Below are 26,210 nucleotides of genomic sequence, written 5' to 3'. Positions count from 1 at the left end.
TATGGATTCCCCTTCTAGGACACACAAAAACACACACAAAGACACAGATACATACATGCAGATGCCCATACACACATGCTCAGTCACATACACACACACAATATGAATCATATCACCTCCCAGAGGCCACCCCAGTCCCTCAGACTTTCCTCTCTTCCTCCTCCTGCCACCAGTTTTGATCCATTAGGATTGACCGTAGAAAAAGTAGCCTGTCTTTTGATGGCCTTGGGAACAGAACAATGTCAGCAAGGAATGGCTTATATAGCATTGGGCATGCATGCAGAGTAAACATTGGATATTGTCCAAGGTCGCTTTCAGCTAAAAGGTTCGAAGTTGCAGCCCTAGCCCAGGCTAGGCCATGATAAAGGTCATTTTGGGGTTGTGCCCATTATCAGGACCATGACTGACAAACAAGTCTAGCCTGGGACCCTTTCCCTTGGGAGGCCTACCACATGCCCCTGGGTTTAGAGATTCTTAGACCAAAGCTCTTTGCTAATGGTTTATGCAGGGAGGAGGCAAAGAGTGGTGGGCACTTTCTGGTCCCTGGTGGTTTGAGAGTTGGCCTAAATATACCCTCCAGCCTCATCTTCAGCTCCACCCCTGGGTCCCTGCAGAAAGACCATTAAGGGTCTGACATTCTCCCTGAGTCTCAGCATCACCTCCACTTGCTCCAGCCCCTCCTCTCCTGGATCCACTGTACAAATACAGGGCTCTTTCCAAACTGTGGGAACAGTAAATCTTCCTCACTCTTTTAGTCATACTTTCACCTCTACGAACAGTGCTGAGTAAAACAAATCCCACAAAATTTCTATGGGCTCTAGCAGTCTAACAGTCTCTTCTTTGCTCCTCTCTTACTCCCTCTGGAGACAGAAGCCTGGAGAAGAAACCCCACCCAGCTCCACCAAAGGGGCTCAGTGAGGACCTGTCACATGGTGAACCTCATACCAGGCTCTGGGGCCCCCAAATCAGTGAGACCTGGGGAAACTGGGAAATCAATATTAATGGAGCAGCACTATATCCGCCTCACTCCCCTAGCCTCTCCCAAATTGCAAGAGACCTTCTGGGCTTTCAGCAGATTCAAAACATTAGGCAAGGGCTTCCAGTCAAGATGCCAGAATAGATAAATGCTGTGTTTACCTCCTCTCACAACCACATCAAAATTACAACTAAAGTACAGAACAATCATCATTGGGAGTTGCCTGAAGTCTAGCTGAACAGAAAGAAGTCCAACAACTGAGGATGCACAGAAGAGGCCACCTCAAGACTAGTAGGAGAGGTGGAGAGGCAAAACGAGTTGGTTTCACACCCATGTGTGGTGGTTAAGAATCGGGAGGGATAGCTCAGCTGTGGAGATTCCCCCTAGAGGAGCATGGGAGTCCCACTGGGCTCCCCAGCCCAAGGTTGCAGTGCTAGGAGGAGAAGTACCCACAAAATCTGGCTGTAAAAGAAGTAGAGACTGTGGCTAAGTAAGACGGAGGGCTACTGGAGTCACAGACATTTCTTTAAGAGTCCCATGTGTGAACTTACTCACTGACCAACTCATTTGCTCTGAGCTCCAGTGCTGGGGCAGCAGTTTGAAAGGTGACAAGGGCATACTGGGAAGAACTGAGTTGTCTGGCTTTCAGGTGAGGGCTGGAGGAGCAGAAGTACTGTCAAAGGACATTTTTCTTTAGTTGGGCCTCCCCTCACCCAGTGTGCAGACTTAGGCAGCTGCCATATCTGAGTCTCCATCAGCTTTACCAACACTGGTCACCCTGCTCTGGTGATTCCCTGAGACCTCACCTCACCCAACTTACAGGTCCACCCAAACTGCTTACAGTGGCTTTTCCATACAAATGGCCTGTCTTGTCTCATGCTGTGGACTTTACTAAAACCTCTCAAAAATTTCAAAACACAAACAAGCAGCATCTGGCCTTGGCATGCCCTCACCTCTTGCTGAGCAGACCCAAGCCCAGCACTAGCGGCAGCCAGCCTCAGTTCGTGTCTTGGCCTCTCAAGGCACCACCAAGCCCAGTGTGGGTGGCGGTCATCTGCAGATTGCATGATAACTCTTGCCAAGTGGCTTCAGGCAGGGCACAAGCTGTTCCTGAACTTGGTCTGTGGCAGGACCCTTTCCAGGAGGCCCCGGGAGTGGCATGTCCAGAGCTCAGCTTTGGACAGAGCCACCCAGTGCTGCATCTGAGGGTAACACACCCAAAGGGTAGACTGGGCAGGTACAAGAGCCCTGCTAAACCGAATCTCACTCCAGAGGGTCAGCCCTTCACCAGCCAGCCTTTACAACCAACCAGCCTGAGAGTCAGTCCTTCCACTGGTGTGTAAAGAGCAACCAAGCCTCAACCACAACAGGAGGCCAGGCATAACCTATATAAGGGACACACCTGAAGTACCTGGATCAGGTGACCAAGGAGATTGTGCTACTGGGCCCTATAAGACACCTACTACATAAGGCCTCTCTGCTAAGACTGGGAGACATAGCAGCCCTACCTAAAATATAGAAACAAACACACAGAGGCAGTCAAAATGGGGAGACAAAGAAACATGTCCCAAACTAAAACAGAACAAGGCACCAGAAAGAGAACTTAACAAAACAAAGACAAGCAATCTACCAGATGCAGAGTTTAAAACACGGGTGATAAGGACGCTCAATGAACTTAGGGGAAGAGTAGATGAACTCAGTGAAAACTTTAACAGAGGTAGAAAACATAAAAATGGGAATAGAAAACAAAAAAGAACCAGTCAGAAATGAAGACTACAATAACCGAAATGAAGAATATCTGTGGAGGCATCAGCAATACATTAGATGAAGCAGAGAATAGAATCAGCGATTTAGAAAGTAAAGTAGCAAAAAACACCCAATCAGAACAGCAACTAGAAAAAGGAATCCAAAAATATTAGAATAGTTTAAGGGGCCTCTAAGACATTATGTGTACAAACATTCTCATGACTCTATCCAGCAAAACTATCATTTAGAACTAAAGGAGAGATGAAGAGCTTTCCAGACAAGAAAAAGCTAAAGGAGTTCATCACCACCAAACCAGTAGTACAGGAAATGTTAGAGGGATTCCTTTAAGAAGAAGAAAAAGAAAAAAGTTCAAAAATATGAATAATTAAATGACAATAACTACATACCTATCAACAATTACTTTAAATGTAAATGAATTAAATGCTCCAATCAAAAGACAGAATGGATAAGACAACAAGACCCTTACTTATGCTATTTACAAGAGACTCACTTAAGATTGAAAGAAACACACAGACTAAAAGTAAAGGGATGGAAAAAGATATTTTATGAAAACCGAAACAAACAAACAAGCCAAGGTACCAATACTTATACAAGACAAAACAGACTTTAAAATGAAGGCTGTGAAAAGAGACAAAGAAGGACCCAGTAATCCCACTTCTGGGTATTTATCCAAAGAAACCCAAAACCCTACTTCAAAGGGACATGTGAATCCACGTTTACTGCAGCCTTATTTACAATAGCCAACATATCCATCAATAGATTAATGGACAAAGAAGAGGTGGTCATATATACAATGGAATATTACTTGGCCATAAAAAAGAATGAAATCTTGCCACCTGCGACAACATAGATGGACCTAAAGGGGATTCTGCTGAGTGAAATAAGTCAGGCAGAAAAAGACAAATGCCGTATGATCTCACTTACATGTGGAATCTAAAGAACAAAATAAACAAAATAGAAACAAACTCATAGATGAGAACATTTTGATGGTTGCTAGATTGGACCAGGTTTAGGGGATAGGTGAAAAATGGGAAGGGATTACAGTCATGTGGCTGTAAAGTACAGCACAAGGAATATAGTTGATAACATTGTAATAACTGTATGATGTCAAATGGGTACTAGATTTATCAGGATGATCACTTCATAAGTTATCTAAATGTCTAATGACCATGTTATATGCTTTAAACTAATATAATATTGTATGACAACTGTAATTTAAAAACAAAAAAAAATATTATAAAAAAATTAAAGTGAGGTACTCCTGCCCTGGCCGTCATCTGAGGGGCCACCACAGGAAAGGAGGGTCAGCAAGGTCAGCTTCAGGCCCCTCAGAAGGACAGATTCTCGCTCTAAGTGCCTTAAGGCCAAGGCAGCACTGCTGACGTTGCAACTTTTCCAAAACAGTCCAGACCTTGAGAATTCCCAGGAAGTGTCTGTCTTCCAACTCCAGGTCACCAGAGAAGGCTTTCTTTAAGCCCAACCAGACCGAAGGAGGACTGGGGAAGACCAAGGCCCACTGGATTTTGCTCCCCTTTTTTTTTTTAATACACAGTTTTTATTGTGTCTTTAAAATATCACAGGTAAGTCTGAGGAATCATTCGACATCTTGGCATTTCTGTAGCTGGACAACTTTGACCTTATTCATCAGCCTGCTGAACTGTTCCTTTTTCAGAAACATAAAAACCATCCAAAATTTTTCTGATATCTTTGTTTTTCATTGTTGTGGCTTGTTGAATCAAAGCAACTGAATTTGATACAAGTTCAATGTCACTTCTTTCAAGAATTAACTTATCTTTCAGGCTTGAGATACTGAATAAGCAACACCTGACCTCATCTGAACCCTGTAGATGCATTTTTCACCCAAGAAATTTTGAATTTTAACAAGCGAACCATTCTTCTGAATTGAATAACAACGTTGATTGGGAATTGAGTGTACACAGACTTCATCTTGCAACGAAAGCCCAGGGTAACAGCCTTGATCGTGTTCTGCACATGACTACAGATAGTGCAAACAGTAGCCAGTTCCCTTCTATTTCCCCACCATTTGTAAACCAAGAGTCTCTTTTTCTTTCCAAGGAGACAGAGTTTTACGTTGATGTGATTGAAGTCCCTCCACAGGGTGCCTCTGAGGCCCTTCGCAATAACTGAGCATCTCTTCAGAGTGATAGCCGCATTTTCTGGAATGTCAGCAGTCTGATTGCTGAGAATAGTCTTCATCCTTACATTAGATGCAGTAAAGAGAGCTGGATTTTGCTCCTTTTGTACAGAAGAGAAGCAATGGACTTAGCAAGACCCACTGTCCCAGTTTGCCAATGTCTGTAGGGTTTCCCGAGACATGGGCTTTCTGTGTTAAAACCAGCACAGTTCTGGAAAAAAAAGGGAAGGTGGGGTCCCCTAAGGGGCCATGAAAAGGATCCTCCTTCTCTGAGGCTGACACATGGTTGGGGACAGAGAACTACTCAGACCCAAGCTGCCTGTTAATGGTTCTGCTAACCGAAACTTTCCTCACTATTTGGCCTCTTGCAAGGGGAAAGGCTGAAGAGTGGATGGGTTCTGTGGCCAACTTAGGAGCTGTCTTGGGAAAACAGGCAGAAGGAAAGTGTCCACGTTCTTCACTGTAGGGAGGAAATTCTCTCGCTGGTTTTAGAAGGCAGAGGCCCATGAGGCCGCACATGGAGCTTGGGGCATCGGGAAGGAGTAGGGGAGCACCTGAGAACAGTGCTGGGACAAGGGTTTGATTTGTCCTTAAAACCTTTGCCAGGATACAATCTCTGGGTAGAAGGACAAGGGGTCAGCTGGCTATAAAATCTTTTGCCTGGTGCCTCCCCTCCCACGGACCCAGAAGGCAGGCCTTGAGGGAGAACAGCTGTGAGTGCTGTCCTGGTGTGGGCCTGAGACAAGAGCTAACTTGTTTCTTTAGATCTGTCCCAGGAAACACAATCTTCTCCGTGGGTGTCCCAACTGGAAGCTGTGGGCAGACAGATGTCTCCATAGGCAATGGAGGTTTGAGTTAAACTGGTCTGAAAAAGCAGATCCCAGGGAGACCACCTCACCCACACCCCTCATTTGACAGGTGGGAAACCAAAATCTGGGGAGGCTGTCACTAGCTCAGGGCAGCACATTCACAAGTGGTTAGAACCCCAGATGGGACTCTCCACCATCAGATGCTACAGCCAGAGGGTCCTTGGAAGAGAAGAAGCTCAGAAGCCCAGCCTGGCCCTGTGAAAGCCCCTGCCCTCCTGGAGCCCACCTGCTGTTCTGAGAGAGGCACATTAGAGGGAGATCATGCCTTCAGGAGCCAGCACTCCTCTCTCCATTCTGTGTGAGTCTCCAACTCCGGGTGAAAAGCTTCCAGCAGATTCCCCTGGACTGCTCTGCCCCGGGGCCTCCAGGCTCTGGAATCTGCAGAGGGTACCTGCCTGCTATGCCTGGTCTCTCCCAGTCTGGGAATGTGTAAGAAAGTCAAGCCTCACACTCAGGAAGAGAAAGCTATTCCCCACCTATGCACTAGGAACCTTCCTAGAGTTGGGGCAGTTAAGATTCAGTTTACACAGCTAATAACACTGCCGGCTCCAATCAGTTTAGCAGGAAGCAGAGCCTGGAAGATGTGGCAAATGCAGATACATTCAGGTGTGTCTGATGAGTGACTTGGGGAGGAATCCAGACGCAGGATGCTGAGGGAGGCTGAAGAGTGGGAGCAGATGTAGGTGGGTTCTGTTTTGAGTAGTCAGGAGGGTCCTAAGTGTAGGGCCAGGAGAAAGCAGAGGAGAGAGAAAATAATAGATACTTGGGAAAACTATCTCCTGACAGCTACTCTACCAGCTTTTAACATTTATAGTATTTCTAGTTTTATCCTATTGTGGGTGAGCTCAGCACTTCCAAAAATAAAATGCAGGAAAGAGCCTGAGAAATGTTCTCAAGGAATGACAGGGCTGCCCTTTTTTTTCTTTTCTTTTTTCTTTGTTCTTTTTTTTTTTTTTTTTTTTTTTTTTTTTTTTGAGCAACCTTTCTAGGAAACACAAGACTAAATAAAGGACCAACAAGGAGAGTTTGTACCCCACTGCACCCTTTAGACTCAAGAAGAGAGAAAGGCTCCGTCCTAGGCAGGGTGGCCAGGAGCCACCTTCATAGGAAGCCTCTAGAGGCTCAAAAGCTCTGTCCAAGCAGGTGAGATGCTGACTTCTCCAGGAGGAGAGTACAGGTTTCCTGCACACAGAAATTCCCTGACTTATTCAACAATACACCTTTGGAGCTCCCTTAGCAATTACCACCTCACTACGCAGCTTCCTGCCTGGCTAGCCACTAATAATTTATTGCAAATAAGTCTCTTTGCTCCAATAAGACAGTTGGGTTTTCTACATCTGGATTCCCTACAGAGCTTAACATAGCCGGGGCCCCAGCTGGTCCTCATTAAAATTCTTCTGGATTTGAATCTTCCCACCTTACCATGCCCCCTTCTCCACCCCTGCAATCCAGCAGCCAGACCAGGAATGCACTAACTTCTCACTTTCCTAGGGGATGGATTGGCAGTTGCCAACAAAGGAAAGGCAGGTTAAGAGCCCCTGAATTTGTAGATCTGACTAGTAGCTTGGCAGGAGCTTCCATAAGTAAACAGGGAGTCGCTATTAGCAAATTCTCTAATTAGGATTCTTTTTATTGTTCTCCTGTGGAAAACATTCATTTGTAACATTTAAGTCAGACCATGAATCTCATAGAGAACTGGAAATCTGTAAGAACATTACCTAAGGGTCTCTGGCAGGAACCACTTCCCAGGTTTTGGTTACGTCATCTATAAAAAGTATTATGTAGGCAGGTGCCTAACCCTGTGATAAAGTATCTTCCAATTCTACTCTTCTGTGCAAAACTGGACCATCTCGTTCATCCATGTGCAAAACAGTGATGTGGATTTGGAGTAAAAAGACCTAGGGATCGCATCCTGGCTCTGCATTCCTGGCTGGTCTTGGGAAGTCACTTAATCTTTCTGAACTAATTTTCTTCCCTATAAAATGGACACAATAATAATATCTTCACCACATAGATGTGAGATTTAAATGAGATACTATATGTGAGCAGGGTTGATAAACTGTAAAGTAGTATTCAACCATTACTGATTATTAATAGGGCATAATGACGGCAATACATAAAAATGTTCCTTTAAATAAGCAATTGCTTCTGTGTGACATCGGAAACGAAAAAGATCATAGTTGATGGACTTTGCTGGTAACTCCTCCCTGCCCTGGGGGATCAGCTGCCCTGAATCTGCCTTTTGAGATGGGCACTTAATAGATCTCAGAGTGGAGGCTGGCAGTCCGGCCTCTACAAAAGCAGGGTGAAGCTGCCGGCCACCTGCCAGCGCTTCTCTCAGGCTGTTTCTGCAATTTGACAGCAGACTGCCGACAACCTCTTCCCCGGGTAATAAAGTAACAGAAATTAAGGCCCTTATTTTTTAGTGCACTTTATGCAAAGGGAGCAGACCCTCTAGGAATGAATATTCATTTGTACTTCCTTTAAAAAAATGCTGATAAACTCACAAAAAGTTGTTATTGCTAAATGCTAATTGCATTTCCTTGGGTAAGCACCATAAAAAATTCATTGCAGTTTTCAGAAACAAGCACCCAATTGCATTTTAATTGCTAGAGAGGCAGACTAGGGAAGAAGCTTAACCAGGAAAATACTAACTAGTTATAACAAGGAACTGTCCCCAAGCCAAAAGGCCCAGTTCTGAGCAAAGAGCTAAGAAAAAGCGATGGGTCATGTTGGGAAGCCAGACCTAAGAGAGCTCCGACCTAAGTGTTTTTCAGACTTTGCAGCATCTTAGCACCTAGATGGCTGGGGCTTTTTGTTGCAGATCTTGACATGCAGATTTGACAATTGTAAAGAATTAAATAAATATATACATACCAAAAGTCTAGAGAGATGAGCAGGAGTCAATTCCACAGCTTTAAGAAACATGTTTTAGGGGAAGATTGTAATTTTACCTTTTAATGTGAGGGTCTGTGGGGGAAGGGGGCGGGGGACTGGACACAGACCACATGTCTCTTCATTTTAATAACAGAACTCCTTGGACCAGTTCACAGAACTGTCATTTGAAACCAACACTCCATTCCAGCATCAACCAGAATATTCTTACAGAGCCCCTACTCCTACCCCTGCTCCAAGCAGGGCCAGCCAGAGCCAAGAAAGAACGGGAAGTAGATGAGACCAACCACAGGAAAGTGGGGAGGATCCTGACTCCATGGGCTTAATCTGGGCTGGCTCAGTCTTGACTCCATCTTCCCAGGAGCATCCAGAGGCAGGGTGGAGGGCACAGGGAGAAGGAAGGCCCAGGGTATCCCTGAGCATCCTCCCAAAAGATGGGCACAGTGTCTGGGCAAGGGAGAGAGCAGAAGGGCAGGCTGCTTCCGGCATCCTCTTCCTTTTCAGCTCTTCCTCCACGTTCAGCAGCTGCCCCACGCTCCAACCCTGCCTCAGCCTCTCTCTTGTCATTGGGACTTGCTGGTGAGATAGTGAAACTGGAAATCAGGGTGTGAGAAGAGAGGCTGTATGGCCTGGAGGCTGGCGCATGAGCGGTGACTGTCTCTTGTGCAGTGATAAGAGGTCCATGCCTTCTGCATCAGGGTCTGCCATTTCTCCATCTAGTGGACCTGCCAGAGACCCCAGGAAACATGAGGTCAGTATGAGTGAGATGGAGGAAACGATGGAACTAGGGGAGAGATACCTAAGCTGAAAGAGGAAGGAGCTGGATCCACAGCATGGCTTCAGCATGCACTAGCCAAGTGACTTTCATTTTAGTAAATCACTTAACTATTCAGAATCTCATTTCCACTTCTACCAAATGGGGCTAAAAATATCCACTTGTCTAGGTGTTTTGTAAGGTTTGAATGAGACGATGGATGCATATGTCCCCTGTAAACCCTAAAGTTTATTAGCTACCACCCACCCCATGTCCAATCTTGCAGAAAAATGCTTTTCCTTATCACGATTGGCATTTGTAAAGTACTTGGTACAAATAATGTGTTTTTATACACATGATCTCACTTGGCCCTCCCACTAAATAGATGAAGGTGAGTGGCTTGCCCAATGTCGCACAAGAATTAGTTAGTTGCCAAACCCAAAATGCTAAATGCTGCGCTCTCTCTGTACTGCAGGGAATGTGGGCACCAGTAACTGCCTTAGAAATCAAGGGTGAGTGATGGTCATAAATAAATCCAAAAATAACATGAGGATCACTCACTCTAAGCCTAGCACTGTGCAGGCCTTATACCCATCTTACCTCATTTAATTGTCACAATAGCATACCAGGTAGCCACAATGGTTATTACCAGGCAATTGAGGTTTACCAGTTAGGAACTTGCCAAAGTTTACACAGTAAATGGTAGATCTGGGGTACAATACAAACTCATGTCTACCCTTCCCCAGTTAATGCTTAAATGACTAGAAAGCCAATGGATTCAACATAATAAGCATCATTTCTGCTTCATCCCTCCTGGGGGAACATTCTCTAGCCCACCCAAGGCCCCAGAAGGGCCTAGCCCTAAGGGGTAAGGGTCACAGGTTCCAAGGAACAGATCATCTACAAACTTCCCCGCCCCACCCCAGGCTCCACACTCACCCATGCTGTGTTGTGGATCCAGTCCAGGAACTCAGCAATCTTGGCATAGACACCAGGGTGATTGGGCTCTGCGCAGCCTCGACCCCAGCTGACCACCCCCACGAGGCGCCATGTGTCCCCATCTGGGCACACCAGGGGCCCTCCACTATCTCCCTGTGGGATCCAGGCACAGAAACCAGAGGAAAAGGCAGTTAGTGCTTCCAGACAGCGGGGCACCAGACCTCCCTGGTTAGCAGACCCTGTGTTCCAGGCCCCTTCTGCTTCCAGCGTGGATCCTGTCTTTCCTCACCCCTCCTAGAAAGGCTTCTCAGACAGGGGGCCAAGCCACAGCAGGACCCCTGCTCCCCCCTCCACCATGGCCCCCTCCTTGCCACACCTGGCAGGCATCAGCCCTCCCGTCCAGGTAGCCAGCACACAGCATGCGGGGAGTGAGGGCCCCGCTGTACACACAAGAGCTGTTGCAGAGCTGGGTGCTAAGCAGCGGCACCACGGTGTCCTGAAGAGTGTCCGAGCTGTGGGCTGCAGGAGGCAGACACAGAGATGGAGAAACACAGCAAGGCCACAGGGCACAAACCAAGGCCCAAGAAGCCAGAGCAACAAGAAGGGAGGTGGTTAAAGGCCCCAGCGAAACAGAGACCCAAAGAAGGGATCCCAGGATGTGGGCTGTGCACCCTGAACAAGGAGGCAAGGGTCTGTCAGACTTGGGGGCTGGGAGTGAAGAGGAGTAGAACTCCCACACACAACCTCACATACTGAGGCTTTGGCACTCCTGGGACAGGGATAGCAAAAGTAAAGGGCTTGGGTTTACGGGAAATGCGAAAGTTCTCTTAGAAAGACCAGACAGGGAAGACTGGGGCCCCTAGGCCTGGCCAATGGTGACACCAGAGGACAAGTAGACTGGCACTGGAATGTGGCTGGGGGAGGTGGAGGCGCCTCTCCTTGGAAAGGATTTCCCGCCCCCCATCCCCAAACCCATTTGCAGCCAGGGCCCTGGGAGCTGACACTGTGGCTGGGGTCGGTGTGGCCCCAGCCAGACACCCAGCACTGCGAACCCCTCGGAAAATCCTGCTCTTTGGCTGGCAGGCACACAGCGCTCACGGTGTCTGTGGAGAGGCATAGTCCTGGGTTCCACTCGGGCTCAGTTTCCCTCCTCGAGCCTGGGTGCCCCTTCTCAAACTGTCCTGGTTCTTGGCCTCCACCTCGTCCTCCCATACGGATGTGCAGGTTCAGCACTATACCACCTTGGGGGTCACCACTCACACAGAGGACAATATGTAAACTTCAGTGTGCATGGCATCCTCTGGGTTGGGCAGCGTACACGCCGCACACGTCCCCACCTGAAGAGGGATGGGGGACTGAGGGAAGAACGGGGACTGAGGAAGAATGGAATTCCTTCTGGGCCTTTGTACCCAACTTCTCCTAATGAGGACCCATTTTGGATTTTCCGCAGGGTGTTTGGTTCCTCTTGGGGCATCGTTTACAAAAGTGTGTGATGTGCCCTACAGGAGGAGCCTGCATATATTCTTCGGCAGTACACAGATGTGCCGTTAAATAAACACTGATTCACGTGGGGAGAGAGTCCCCCCAACTGCATGAAGGAGAAAGACTCCATCTGGTGCTCTTTTCAGTGCCCGTCAACCTCCATCTAAACACAGAGGGAGCAGACCTCAGGAACAACAGTTCTGCAGAGGACAACACCCAGCTAGAACTAGAACACTGTTTGTTTTCACTGTGTACTTTTGTGATTATCTATTTACTATAAATAATATGGGTTCCCCAGTCAGGAAGTAACTTAAAGTTTCCCTTTTAAATATATTGAAGTCAATTTGGAAATATTAACTATTGAACAACAGTTCAGAGAGTACCCATATATAAAATTTGTGAAAGGCATACAGCAACAACTGTTGTTGGGGAAATCCAAGGCTGCAGGTCACAATGGGAAGGAGAAGTGCTAAGTATTTGTGAGTGCATGCACAAGTGTGTATGATGTGAGTGTGTGTACACGAGAGTGAGTATACATGTGTACTTGTGTGAGCATTGCACATGTGTCTGTGTTTCTGTGCGTGCATGTGTTTGTAGGGGAGTGTGCACGTGCATGTGTGTTGAGGAGATGCCCTTCTAGGACAGATGCTATGGAGGAGAAGCCTGGCCCCAGAGTCAGGACACCAGGTGCAGGAACTATTTGCTGCATGGACTTAAAAAAAAAAGTCACTTCCCTCACTAAATTCAGTGTCCTTATCTGTATGTACCTGCATCATCTACCTGTCAGGGTTCTTATGAAGATCAAGTGAAAGAATATTTGAAAAAAGAAATCTTATTAACTGTAACATGCCACGAGTTGGCGGGGACCTAGAACAGGGACCTAGGACCAGCCTGAAGACAGGCACAGAGAGGCTATTGACAGATGAAGCAACTGCAAAGCTCTGCTTGCGACCTGGAGGCAAATCCTACCTGCAGCCCAGCTATGAAAAGGGCCGGAACCTTTGTCTCCAAAAAAACATGTAGAAGAGTTTGTGCACTTCAGGTCCAGGTGATGCTAAGTTCAGTACAGTCACCGAATGAACTGAATGCTTTAAGGCAGCGGTCCCCAACCTTTTTGGCACCAGGAATTGGTACTCCTATGAGAATCTAATGGCTGATGATTTGAGGTGGAGCTGAGGCGGTGATGCTAGCACTGGGGAGCGGCTACAAAAACATGAAGTTTCGCTTACTCACCCGCCACTCACCTCCTGCTGTGAGGTTCCTAACAGACCACGGATTGGTACTGGTTTATGGCCCAGGGATTGGGGACCCCTGTTTTAAGGTTTACAGCACTAAGAGGAAACCTTAGAAATCTTGCCTTTCAGCTCTCCCTATGCCTGCCCCTCTCTCACCACAGCCTGCACCTACCTGCTCGCCCAGAGCCAGCGCCTCACCTGAGAACATGAGCGGTGTCCGGAGCCGCAGGAGGGCAACATCGTAGTCATGATTCTGGGCACTGTAGAGAGGGTGGGGGATGATCCTCTCCACCACAGCCCCCTGGTGTGGCCTGACCGTACTGTGGCTGACCAGCCCCGCATGGACCCGCCAGCTAGACAGGCGGGACAGCCTGAAACTGTACACAGGAACCATGCTGAGCCCGGGAAAGGAAGGGGCAGAAGAGGTTGACATAAGTGAGGTGGAGGGTGGAGGAAGCTGACCAGAGAGGCTATTAGTGGGGACCCCCATCACTAGGCTGTAAGCTCCTAGAACCCCTTAGTACCCCCTCACAGCTGGCAAGACACTGGGCATGCAGTAGGTGCTTAATAAATGCTCAAGTACTGATGGATAGAGAAGTAAGACACGATGTGTCATCTGCAACCACCACCCCCTCTCCCCTACATAGCTCGCCTCCAAGTGTTACTACAAACATCGAAGGGCCTTGTATGATGTAACTCTAAGTCAGAAAAACTTCCATCAGTCCTGTCTTTCCACTTACAGTATGTGATTCTGGGAAGTAATTTCGCTTCTCCCAGCCTCAGTTTCCTCATTGTAACATGAAGATTACGATATCTGCCCTGCTTACCACCAAGGAAAGAAGGCCAAAGAGCTCATTCACTCATCATTCATCCTTCATTGCTACAACCAGTATTTATTAAGCACCTGCTGTATTCCAGGACTGTTCTAGGCCATGGGGACAAGGCAGTGGGGAAGTCAACAGAGGGATTCAGTGGAAAACAAGACCGAGTCCCTGCTCTTGTGGAGCTTCCAGTCTAAAGGAGAAGAAAGACATTAAACAAATAATTACATGGAAAATGATTTAATTAGAGTGGTGATAAACGTTAAGAAACACAGACTGCAATGAGCATGAAAGCACTTTAAAAGCTTAAAACTGAACAAACATAAAGAACCACTACAGCTGCTCATGTACAGCTGTTCTTGGCACTGAACAGGGAGAATTTCACAAACGCCACCGTGCCCACTCACAGCAGACATGAGGAGGCAGACAGTTGGATGTGGACATTTTATACAGGATGTACGGATGGCCAAACAGAAAAGGTGACTGAGGCACTCTCTTCCCCAGCATCCCGAGACTTGCCTGTGCATGCAGTGCGCAGCGGTCACTACCCACTGTGGTGCCAGCACGGAGCCCCCGCATGTGTGCCGGGAGCCCAGGGCCACACTGGCCTGCCAGGGCCAGCGCCCAGGAGCCACGGCCTGCCCACCAACTATCCGGGAAGCCAGGGGCCTTGCTCCACACTCTGCAAACAGAGAAGTACTGGTACGTTGGAAAGAAAGAGATGTGGATATTGGCACATCCTAACGCTCAGCGAGTGTAGTCCAGTGTGAATACCTTACATTTATTATTCCCGGTCCTAAGTATTGGGGGTTTGGAAAGTGGAAATGTTGATTACACACCTGAGGGCCCTACCAGGCTGTGAGCTCACTAGAGCAAGGACCATGGCTGTATTATCTATGGGGCCCCAATACCTATCAAAACACCTGTCCCATAGGAGGTGAGTGGGTGCATGCATGGAAGGATCAGTGGAGAGATGGACGGATGCATGGGAAGAGAAATGAAAGGAACTACACAGACTGTTTCCCATTTGACCCCTAGTTCGGTACCCTCCTTGATCTCCTGAAGCTGCTAACTGGTTAATAACCAGTAATAATTCCAGCTTTGAGGCTCTCCAGAAGAAAAGGGGAGTGAGTATCAGAGGCCAAGGCAGGCCACGTCAGGTAGTGAAGCAAGGAGACCATCTGCCTGGGCCAGTGGCTGGTAGACGATATGACTTAGACAGGGCTCTATTTGGGTTGACCCGTGTCTGCAAGAAGGGTCCTGGCAGGCAGATGGGCAGGTAGACAGGAAACCCTACCCCAGACCCGACCAAGCCTCTCTATGGGGCTATTCCGCACACAGGGTTGTGGGTGGGGGTGAGGAGAGATTCCTTCTTCCCACTACTACCTTCCTGGATCCAAGATATGACTCACCAGAGCATTTGAGGGAAACAATTTGGCCAGAAGCACAGTTGTCCCTGCAAAACAGAGGCACCAGCAAGAAGCTGGGCAGGGACCCACTCGAGGTTGAGCATCCACCCAAGAGCATGGAGAAAGGCTGGAGTCAGAGGAGACCTCTCATGCAGCCATAGCCATCTGGTTCCCACCCCTACCCAAGCCCTTAAGACCCTCCTCAAAACAGGTTTCCAGAACAGCAGTGTGCACGCTGCCCAGTTGCCCCAAAACACCAGCTAGACTTCACGGTTCTCAAGGGTTGCTTTGGGTAGGGCCCAAAGTTATGAATCAAGTATTCATGAATGAGAAAGCCCAGCTGTTCCTGCCAAGCGACCCTGAGTAAATGTGTGTTTGGTGGATGAGTGAAGAAACGAGTGGTGAGTGAACAGGACTCTCTGCCCATGCTCCTTCCCAGGCTTACTCTAGTCTCTATTCCAAGCCCCTTGCCTGGCCCTGAATATCCACATCCTTGCTCTCCTCTTTCCCTTCTTCTTCCTTAGCACAAACTTTAATTCCAAAGCCCTCTTTTCGTTCTTCTCTCATGTCTTGCCCCTAATAGCCCAGTGCCTGGATTCTTAGTTCCTTCTAGTTTCTCAAAACCACAGCCCTCCGGCTCTCCTGGCAGAGTCAGTCCCACCCCTGCTTCCCTTTGTCTGTTCAGGTCTCAAAGATAGCATTCGAAGCCTCCCTAATCCATAGCCACGTTCCCATGATGTGCCCTCAGAGCAGGGGAGCTAGATAGGAAGGGCCTGAGAAACGGGTTCAGACAGGAAAAGTGGTACAAAGATAAGAACGCTTTAGAGCGGTGACGGGGAGCCCAGCCAGCCCAGGAAGCTGCTGGGCAGCTGGAAGAAGCTCAGGCAGAGCAAAGACCTTCTCAGCATGCGCCCACCCCCACAATCTGGGGAAGGACTCACTCCAGCCCAGAGCCCTCTTCTCTGGAGGGTCTCCAGGATCGAAGCAGTTCTGAACCAGAACAAAGCAACCATCTCTTTCCTGAGACTTATCCAAGACTCGAGAATTATCCAAATAAAATGTGGCAGGGGTGAGAGAGGACTCAGTTTGGAGATAGGAGCCTGGTTCTAAGACTTGGTTTGGTGGCTTATTAGTTCTAGAACCTTGGACTAGGCGTTTTTCCTGATCAAGCCTCAATTTACCCACATGTAAAGTGGGAATAAGAGTCCCATATCAAATACTGTGACAATAACAACCCATCCCCCAGTTCTTGCAAGGGGCAAGTAAGATAACATATGTGAAACTCGGATGGGCAGGCGCGTGGAACCGAGTTTGTAATTTCTGATCAGAAAATGTTCCTCTTTGTCTTCCTATCTTACACCACCAATGTCCAAGCCACCAGGTTCCAGTGACGGGAAGATTTTTGCCGGACTGCTCACCAGGAAGTAAGGGACCTGACTCATCTCCTCAGAAGCCTTACCTGGGCTGCCACACCTCCTCCAGGACACCTCCCAGTCTAGGACGGAGGAGCTGAGCAAACTTGTGAGAGCTGTTGAGCTTGATGTCAGACAGGTTCACTCCCTTGTGGTGAATAAGACTTGGCAGAAGAAAAGAATAGAACAGGAGGAAATTGGCCGCAGCATGAGAGGTGGTGGTTAATAACTGGAACCTGCATGAGATACTGCACCTGGATAGTGACTGAGCATGGCTGTAACAGTTACCTCTTCTGAGATTTGTGTTTGTTAGAAAACAAAGATGCTCAAGGGAGAGATACAGGCTGGGGCACCCTCACGTCCAGAGGCCAGGAGATGACCAAAATGACCTCTTGCCAGTCCCTGAGCACTTTGAGCATGACAGGCACATAAAGGTCACTAACTCCCCTTTCCCTGCTGCCAGCCCTCCACCCTCCCCAGACTCCAGTTCTGGCCCAAGTTACCTGAGATGCCCAAGGCTCCGGCAGATCTGCATACCCAGGGCAGAGCGCCAGCCCTCATGGCAGACCAAGAGCCAGTCTGGCCGGGCCCTCAACTGTACTTGCAGCAAGAAGTCCTCAGTGTTTATTCTGAAAGATACTGAACTATGGCATGAAAACCACATCCTACCTGCTGTGGGGTGCAGGGGTGGGGTGGGCAGGGGATGCTGAACCTGGCCACTGTGGGATCTGAAGAGTCCTTAATAATAGAGTCTGGGTCACCCAGTGTCAGGCTTCCTGTTCCCCAGGACATCAGGCTGTTTCTGAGAACAAAATAGCCCTATCTGTGTAGCATTTCAGTCTTGTGCAAATGCTTTTACATGCGATCCATCGCTCATCGTCATGGCAGCCCTGTGGGGTGAGTATTATCATCCTTCCCATTCTGCAGAGGGAGAACTAAGGCATAGATCTTAAGCAACCTGTCTAAGACCACAAAATCTGCAAGCAATGGATCCAGGACTAAGTCTATGTCTTCTGATTTCGAATCTTGTGACAATACTAGTAATAGTTACCATTTATTGAACATCTCTGTTTTTTTCCAGGCTCTGTGCTAAGCTCTTTTATGTATTACCTCATACTACCCTCACAACTTCATGCAGTGGATATTTTTATCTCCATTTCATAGAGAAGGAACTGGAAGCTCAAAGAAGTAATGTGCCCAAAGTCACACAGCTAGCAAAAGGCTAGCTCCAAGCTAATTCTAACTGACTTTTAGAACTGATTCTAACCTCGGCCTCGGCAGCATCATACTTTCTGATGTTCAACTCTTGCCTGGAGAGGAGAGGACGATGTCAGGGTAAAGGGATGACAAGGTATAGTGATGTTCCCAGCCCTATAGGTGACAACTGGATGAAGACATGCCAGTCACATACTATCTCCCCACATACCTGGCTCCTCTTCCCCCAGCCCCTTGCTGGCTCACTGACCAAAATGGCAAGTTGCCATCCCTGCTGACAGCCTGGGCTCCTGCATATTCCCCAGCTAGAGGTCAAGGCAATCCCCAGGGGGGGTTGAAAGCCCCAAATTAGAGATCAGCTCTCCAAGGCTAGACCATGTCACACCCTCACACCAGAGGAAGAGACCCAGATGGGTAGCAGCAAAGTCAGGGGCCTTCACATTGGTTCTCTTGCCCCCAGGCAGGAGGTGGGTCCAGAACTGCGAAGGGGCTCAGGGCTAGGGAGTCTTGTAGCCATGCGGTGTGGCCCACCTGTTCTGGGAAGTGAGGGGAGCAGGGCTTCCTCTCCATTGGCCTCTGAGCAGCTCAAAGTCATAGCCTCATCCTGCAAGGCCCCGGGAATGGGCTGAGAGGCAGCTGGCCACAGATGCAGTGCTTTGGAGGACAAGCACAAGGAGACAGTCACAGAGGAGAAGCTGGGGAAATGGGAGGGATTCCCACAGGTGGGGGACAAGGGGAAGAAGAAGACACCTGCAGCAGAGAGAGGCAAAAGCAGCCATCTGGGGACACCTCATCAACCACCCCACCTTATGCAGGTCCCCACAGTGCTCTCTCCATCTCTCTTTGTCTCTGACTGGGAAAGATTTCTAGGAAAAGGTTGGCCAGCACCTCCTTAATTCACCCATTCGGGTACCTTGCACTTCTCACTCTAAGCCTAAACTGTCTTCATGTAGAGCCTAAATCCCTCCAGCTGCAGTTTCACCACATCTCCCCTTGTCTGCTCAGAGGAGATGAGAGAGACGCTCATCCATCTGCCTTTAACATCTGCACGCAGCAGCTCTCTCTTCTAACATCCCTCAGATCTTCTTTGTCCATCCCCAGATCACTGAAAGGTCCCAGTACTGACCTAGAAGCCATGAGCCAACACTCGCACCAGCCAGCAGCCCCAGGGCTGCCAGCATCGCACAGCCGCACCGCCTGGAGCACCAACGCCCTGCCAGAGAGACTGTGGGGGACGGCAGAGCAATGTCTGAGTGCCCTGCTCTTGGCTGCCAGCCTCACTCCACCCTGAGGACCACTGTGGGGCTAGGCAGCCACTGAGCTGCAGCAGGAGTTTGCCCTGCTGCACGTGCCCACCTCCCCCTTCCCATCACTCCTGAAGCCCACAGATCCCACTCAATCCCCAAAATGGAAAAAAGAGAACAAAATCAGGTCTGGGATAAATAGCAAGATAGTCTCTCCCATCAATCATCTGGGGCTGACCCAAGTAGGATCTGAAGAAGAGAATCAGGGAGGGGATAGGAAGATTATCCCTTCACTGCCCCCACCCTATCATTCCCGATAGCCCAGTCTGCCCTACTGGGTTGCTGCTGGGCTTCAGGCCTCCGCAGTGGGTCTCCCAGCTCTGCTCTGAAGATCCAGGGTCCTGGGCTCTCCTCTGCATACTGAGCCTCCATGGGGGCTTGACCATCCAGCATCAGGCTCTGGGGAAATAGTTGCCAGTCACTCAGGATCCTCACGCCAAGGAGAGAAGTCACAGCCCACTACAAGCCTCTACTCTCTAACCCCGGCCATGCTATCGCAGCCACTTGCAAGCCTTTTTTCATCTTGGAGAGTCCTTGTGTGTTCCCACAGATATCCCTCCAGGCCCTCTATGCTCTCCTGGAACCCCTAACCCCACACACCTTACTCTCACCCAGCCAGTAAGTGTCAGAGACTTGACCCCAGATTGGGCTGACTCCAAAGCTCACGATATTTACCACCTCCAAACCTTGCCTCCCATGAGCATGGAGGGCATCTGCTGAGTCCTTCGGTATCCCTCCTCAGGCCTCAAGATCCCACCCTTCTTCATTCCCTCCTATCTCAGAGAAAGAAGTACCCTTCCTCAGTGCACCATTCATCCATTCACTCAGTAAACAGTATTTAGCTCAAGTAGACAGGCTACAACAGGAGATATTGTAAGGACTTCAAGATAAATTAACATGGATCTCCATCATCACTGTCTCGGGGACATTGCATTTGAGTCCTGAAGATAAGTCATGTAAACAAAGCAGTACACTAAGAAGGAGAGCTTACTTTTCACTGGGGAAATCAAAAAAGACCTTCTAGAAGAGGCATTTTCTGAGATGGGCTCTCATAGATGACTAGGATTTGAACTGACATATATGCCCATTGAGAATTCCAGGAAAAAGTGATTGAAGAGGAAAAGGCATGGAAGTAAGAGTAAGTTATACATTTGCCTAAAGTCCATGTGCCATGAAGAAGAGTAATCAAAACTAAGATTCTGGAAAAAATACTGGACCAGCAGTTCAAAGCTAGGTCTACAGTCTACTATGTAAACTTAACAACTCACTGTCTCTCCAAAAGTCAATTTCCTCATTTATAAAATAGAAGTGATAACCTCACTTCCCAATAAGTGGTCTCCTCACTTCTAGTGCCTTGTCTCCCTCCATTTATTCTCCATGCCAGAGCAATCTTGCTAAAATGCAAACATGAGCAAGCTAGCCCCACCTTTAAAGTACCCAGTGAAGCTTTGTAGCCTTCAGGGTAAATCCAAAGCTCTGTGGCATGGTTCACAACTTCCTCTATGATCTCGCCTTTCCTTATGCCTCCATCCATACCTGCCAGCACTAACCCTCTCCATAGCAGAACTCAGGGTCATACTAACACACATGCAAGTCCTCAGCACCTCCACAGGCTCTCACATCACAGAGTGCTGCCCCTGCTGTCCCCTCCCCATATAGCTGACTCCTATGACCCTTCAAGAATCAGCTTAAATGTGACTTTCCCAAGAAGCTGGCCCTTTTATGTTCATCTACTTCTCTCTCTTTCCTTACTGGTCTGGGCATCCCAGGGCCTAGCTTAGGGCCTAGAACAAAATGGGAATTCAGTTAAGGTACACTGAATGAAAGGAGGGGAGGAAAGAGGTAAGGGAGAAAGAGAGAGGAATGGAGGGAAGAAAGAAGGGAGGGAGGGAGGGATAGGAGGCTAAACAAGATTAAAAGGATTTTATAAAGTACAATGCAAACATTAGGAATAAGAAAAAGAAATATGTATAAGCTATGGATCCTTTCTTAAAGGAACTTGTAATCTAGTAAAGTAGACAAAACCCCTTAAAGTTGAAGTAACTCCCATCTCCCCTGCAGACCACCTTTCTCTGTCAATACAGCTTGGTCTAGAGAGAATTCCAGGGCATGCCCAGCCTTTTTCTTCCTGTCTCAGTATTGAGGGAACTTGGCTTTCTTTCAATTCGGCTTCTGGAAAAACTGGCCTCACTTCAGGTGCTGCCCCACCTCAAACCTCATTTGTCTAAACTCGTGTGGTAGCCTAGGAAAATGGTTTTTAATTGTACAGGATCTCCTGGTCCTCCTTTTAAGTAGGAGTTCAGTGTAATAATGATTTGCTGAGCACTGCCTATGTTCAAAGCACTTGGTTAGGCATATAGGGAACAAGAGAGAATAAAGTCGGCTCCTGGAGGACACAAAACCAGGAGGTTGGCCACACTGGGCCCCCTCTAGTATCTAGCCCCTGCGCCAGAGTGCTAGAGGAGGCTCCTTCTAACAGCCAAGAATCCCAAGGGCCAGGGTGGGTGGTAGAGAGAAAGAGAGGCCAGATCAGGGATGGCGCAGAAGTATATAGCCTTACCATTTGGGTCAACAGCGCCAATGTAAAACCCCAGGGTCTGCTAGGAAGAGTTCTGCTTCTGTTCTAGATCAGCATTGATTAAATACCCTGACTGGAGGGCGAGGTCTCCCTAGTTCACACATGGCCCCTCCCTTCATCCCCCTCCACACACACACACACACACACGCACAAAGACACACACCAGAGAGACAATGAACTCTGCTCAGAAACTATGAATAGACCCCTTGTTGCAGGAAAGGGGGCTGAGGGCTGGGCTGGGCAGCCTCAGCCCCTCCCATCTGCTAACTAGAAGCTTAGAAACAGAAAAATGTTACAGGGAGGAGCGGAGGCCAACTACCGTTGCTTAGCAACCAGGTCCTTTGTCCCAAAAAGTGTGCCCCATGCATGCTAGCACAATTCCCCATTCCTGCTGACAGGGCTATAAGAGAGAGACCGATATTAGCATTTGTTGAAATGTTTTTGAGCCCTCTGGATTCTACCTAGCCACTATGTGAGTTGACTTTCCAGGCAGTCACCATGTTGGAATTGGGATGATGATTAGTGGTCTTTGTCGCTGTCTCTTCAGGGCTGCACCTGTCACCCCAGAACCAGGAAAATAGGGTCTCTTGGCCAAGCTGCCCTAGGGGCCCCTTAAAAGCTATGTTGCTTGAAAGTACAGGTGGCCCAGCTGAGCCCAAGATGGGTTGAACACACCCAGGAGCCACATCTCTTTAGTCGAAGAGGCAGAGCAGGTCCCAGGAAAGGAAAGGCTGGCATGGCTCCTCCTTCTCTAAACATCTCTCGTAGACCCCTCAAACAGGATAGTTTAAGAATATGGGCTTTGGGGTCAGACCTTCACCTAGCCCTAGTTCTGTCATGTCCCTTATCCAGCTTCACCTATAAAGTTAGGATAATAGTACCTATCTCATAGATAGAGTTGATGTTGGAATTAAATGAGATATTGAATATAAAGCTTTTAGTCTTGGAGTGATTACTTCATAAAATATATAAATGTCTAATCACTATGTTGTTCACCGGAAACCTAATATTGTATATCAACTGTAACTGAAAAATAAATTAATTTTTTAAAATAAATAAGGAAAGATTTTTTTTAAATAATATTTTTAGTCTGGTATCTAGCACAGACTCTACTCAGTAAATATTAGCTATTATATTACTATTATTATTATTATTATTACTACTACTACTATTCTAGAATCTGATCCATACATGCTTTATTTTTATTTTTGCTCCCTATTTTCCTTATATACTCAGTGTGTCAACTCTGAGCTTATGGTTATCACACAGAGCTCGCTACACACAATACAACAAAGAGACAGAAGTCTCCCATGAATCATAGAAGCAGGAGGAAAGACATCAAGGCTGGAGCTGAGAAACCCCTAGCTAGGCTCTGAGATCTCCTATGACAATACTCTTCAGCCTATAAATCTGAATACTTACTGGGTGTCAGGAAATAGTCCGGACATGCAGAATGAATAAGTCACAAGCTAGGAGTTTGAAGGCTGGGAGGAGAAACAAGAACAGATCTAAATAATTGTTATTTTTGAAAAGTGAAGGAACAGAGGCATGGATACAGAGGTATAGGAGAAGAAGAAGGAGAGAGCTGACACCTTTCCCCAGATAACCCAGAGAAGACTTCACAATGGAGGAGACCCTTGATAAGTTTGAGAAATGAGAAGCCAATAACATAGAAAGGCATTTCAAATACGTTACAGGTGATATAAGTGAAAATGGCAGAGTAAAGACCTCAGAAAACTAACTCTCTCCTCCACAAAAGCAATAAGAAAACTGGTAAAAAAAAAAAAAAATTCTCAGAATCGACTTTTTTAGAACTCAAGTAGTTAACCAAAGTCTTACAGCAATATTTTTATTCAAGAAAATGATAGACCACAGCTAGCATCATACTCAACAGTAAAAAGCTGAAAGCTTTTCCTCGAAGATTAGGAATAAGACAAGGGTGTCCACTTTCACCACTTTTATTCAACGTATTATTGGAAGTCCTAGCCACAGCAATTAGGCAAGAAAAAGAAATTAAAAGCATCCAAATTGGAAAGAAAGAAGTAAAACTGTCATTATTTGCAGATGACACGATAACATATATAGAAAACCCTAGACTTCACACACGCACACAAAAAAAAAACGGTTAGAACTAATAAATTCAGTAAAGTTTCAGGATACAATTTCAATATACAAAAATCTGTTGTATTTTTATACACTAATAAAGTATCATAAAGAGAAATTTAAAATATGATCTCATTTACAATTGCATCAAAAAGAATAAAATAACTAGGAATAAATTTAACCAAGAAGGTGAAAATAATAAGAAACTGATGAAAGAATTGAAGACACAAATAAATAGAAAGATGTCCTATGCTCTTGGACTGGAAAAAATTAATATTATTAAAATGTACTTACCACTCAAAATGATCTACAGAGTCAATGCAATCTCTATTAAAATTCCAATGGCATTTTTCACAGAAATAGAACAAACAATCCTAAAATTTGTATAGAACCAAAAAATACCCAAATAGCCAAAGCTATATTAAGAAATAACAAAGCTGGAAGCAGCACACTCCCTAACATTAAACTATATTACAAAGCTATAGTAATCAAAGCAATATGACATTGGCGTAAAAAGATACACTTAGATGAATGAAATGGAATTGAAAGCCCAGAAATAAATCCATGGTCACTTAATTTATGACAAAGGAGGCAATAATATACGATGGGGAAAGAACAGTCTCTTTAATAAATGGTATTGTAAAAACTGGACAGCCACATAAAACTAGACCCTGTTTTACACCACACACAAAAATCAACTCAAAATGGATTAATGACTTACATTTAAGACCTGAAACTGTAAAACTCCTAGAAGAAAACACAGAGGGTAAGCACCTTGATATTAGTCTTGACAATGATTTTTTTTAGATTTGACATCAAAAATAAAGTCACCAAAAACAAAAATAAACAAGTGGGACTACATGAAACTAAAACGTTTCTGCACAGCAAAGAAAACCATCAAGATAAAAAGGCAACATACAGAATGGGAAAAAATATTTGTAAATCATATATCTGATAAGGGGTTAATATATAAATATATTTTTTAAAAAACCCATATGACTTAATAGCAAAAAAAAAAAATGCAAATAAAAATGGGCAGAGGGGAGAGGAAAAAACATGGCGTAGATGATAGAGGCTCTGTTCATCCCTCTGGTGACCAAATCAAAGTTGTAACAAAAACAAGGAGCAGCAGCAAGGAAAAATCACCAGGAATCTTGATGAAGAAGCCATACAACTAAGGAGAAGTCCAAGAAATCACCCTGCAAGAGCCGAAGGTAGGATGGAGCAAGGATGTGGGACTGTCTGTCTCACACAGCTGAGTAAGATGGAGGCTGCGGCAGCAGCAGCAGTGGCAGATGCCTCTTAAAAGGGCTGCATCCGCAAGCGGATTTTCATAGTGACAAACCTGCTTGCTCTGAGCACCAGTGCCGATTCAGCTACACGCAGAGGGCACCAGGGACGTACAGGGAAACATTGGCAGAGTGGGAGCTGAAGAAAGACTTGCTCTGTACAGAAGTGTTGGTGGTATCCATTGTTCCCTGTTGAGCCCTTCCCCCTCCCAGTGTAAGGACACGGTGCCACCACAGCCATGACATCATCAAACTGGATAACGGAGGTCACTCCACCCAGAGGATTCCCTGAAACTCCACCTCCCCCAACTGGCGGCACCACTCAAGCTACATCCAGGTATATTCTCAGTGAGTCAGGTGCTCTTTGCTGAGCCTTACCTAGACTCACACTGGAAGCAGCTGGCCTCGGTTTCTGGTGTGGCCTTTTGAGGCAACTCTACGCACAGCATCCATGGATTGTTTGCTGAATCTTAACAGGTGGCCATGGAGGCGTAGAGGCTTGGGCTAAATTTGGCCTACAGGTGAACCCCTCTCAGAACTGTGCCACTGGACACCTACTTCACAAACCCACACTAATAAGACTGGGAGACTTAGGAGCTTTGCTTAGGACATAGAAACAGACATGGAAAGGCAGCCAAAATAGGAAGACAAAGAATCAGAAACCATATGAGAGAACAGAACAGAGATCCAGATATAATGGAGTCAAGTAATCTAACAGATGCAGAGTTTAAAACACTGGTTATAAAGATGTTCAATGAACTTTTGGGAAGTGTAGATAAATTTAATGAGAACTTCAACAAAGAGATTTAAAAAAACATAAAAATGGAAATGGAAATTATAAAAGGGAACCAGTCTGAAATGAAGAACACATTATCTGAAATGAGAAGTATATTAAATGGAATAAAGAAAGGAATAAACAAAGTGAATAAAGAAAAAAATCAAATGCCCTATCTAGAGGATGGGAAAGCCAAGTACATGCAATCAGAATGGCAAGAGATAAGATGCCA

General features: G+C 46.7%; 1 protein-coding gene and 1 pseudogene across 1 annotated transcript; both read right to left on the bottom strand.

The window, feature by feature from the left end:
* Nucleotides 1-4,358: 4,358 nt before the first annotated feature.
* Nucleotides 4,359-4,978, bottom strand: LOC107512946 (annotated as a pseudogene).
* A 3,272-nt stretch (nt 4,979-8,250) lies between these two features.
* On the bottom strand, nt 8,251-21,852 carry TMPRSS5 (transmembrane serine protease 5). Its single transcript, XM_016148989.2, has 13 exons — nt 21,794-21,852; nt 19,509-19,632; nt 19,056-19,154; nt 18,461-18,583; nt 17,218-17,353; nt 16,762-16,878; nt 15,306-15,349; nt 14,413-14,575; nt 13,271-13,449; nt 11,360-11,458; nt 10,732-10,874; nt 10,356-10,508; nt 8,251-9,387 (listed from the first exon to the last, which is right to left on the bottom strand). The coding sequence occupies exons 1-13, from the start codon at nt 21,794-21,796 to the stop codon at nt 9,379-9,381; spliced, it is 1,392 nt and encodes a 463-aa protein (XP_016004475.2). The 5' UTR covers nt 21,797-21,852; the 3' UTR covers nt 8,251-9,378.
* Between the last annotated feature and the right edge of the window lie 4,358 nt (nt 21,853-26,210).

Source organism: Rousettus aegyptiacus, unplaced genomic scaffold (genome assembly GCF_014176215.1).
Source record: "Rousettus aegyptiacus isolate mRouAeg1 unplaced genomic scaffold, mRouAeg1.p scaffold_m13_p_5, whole genome shotgun sequence".
Classification (NCBI taxonomy): domain Eukaryota; kingdom Metazoa; phylum Chordata; class Mammalia; order Chiroptera; family Pteropodidae; genus Rousettus; species Rousettus aegyptiacus.
The sequence above is the reverse complement of the archived record's forward strand: the minus strand, read 5'-3'. Positions and strand labels throughout refer to the sequence as shown.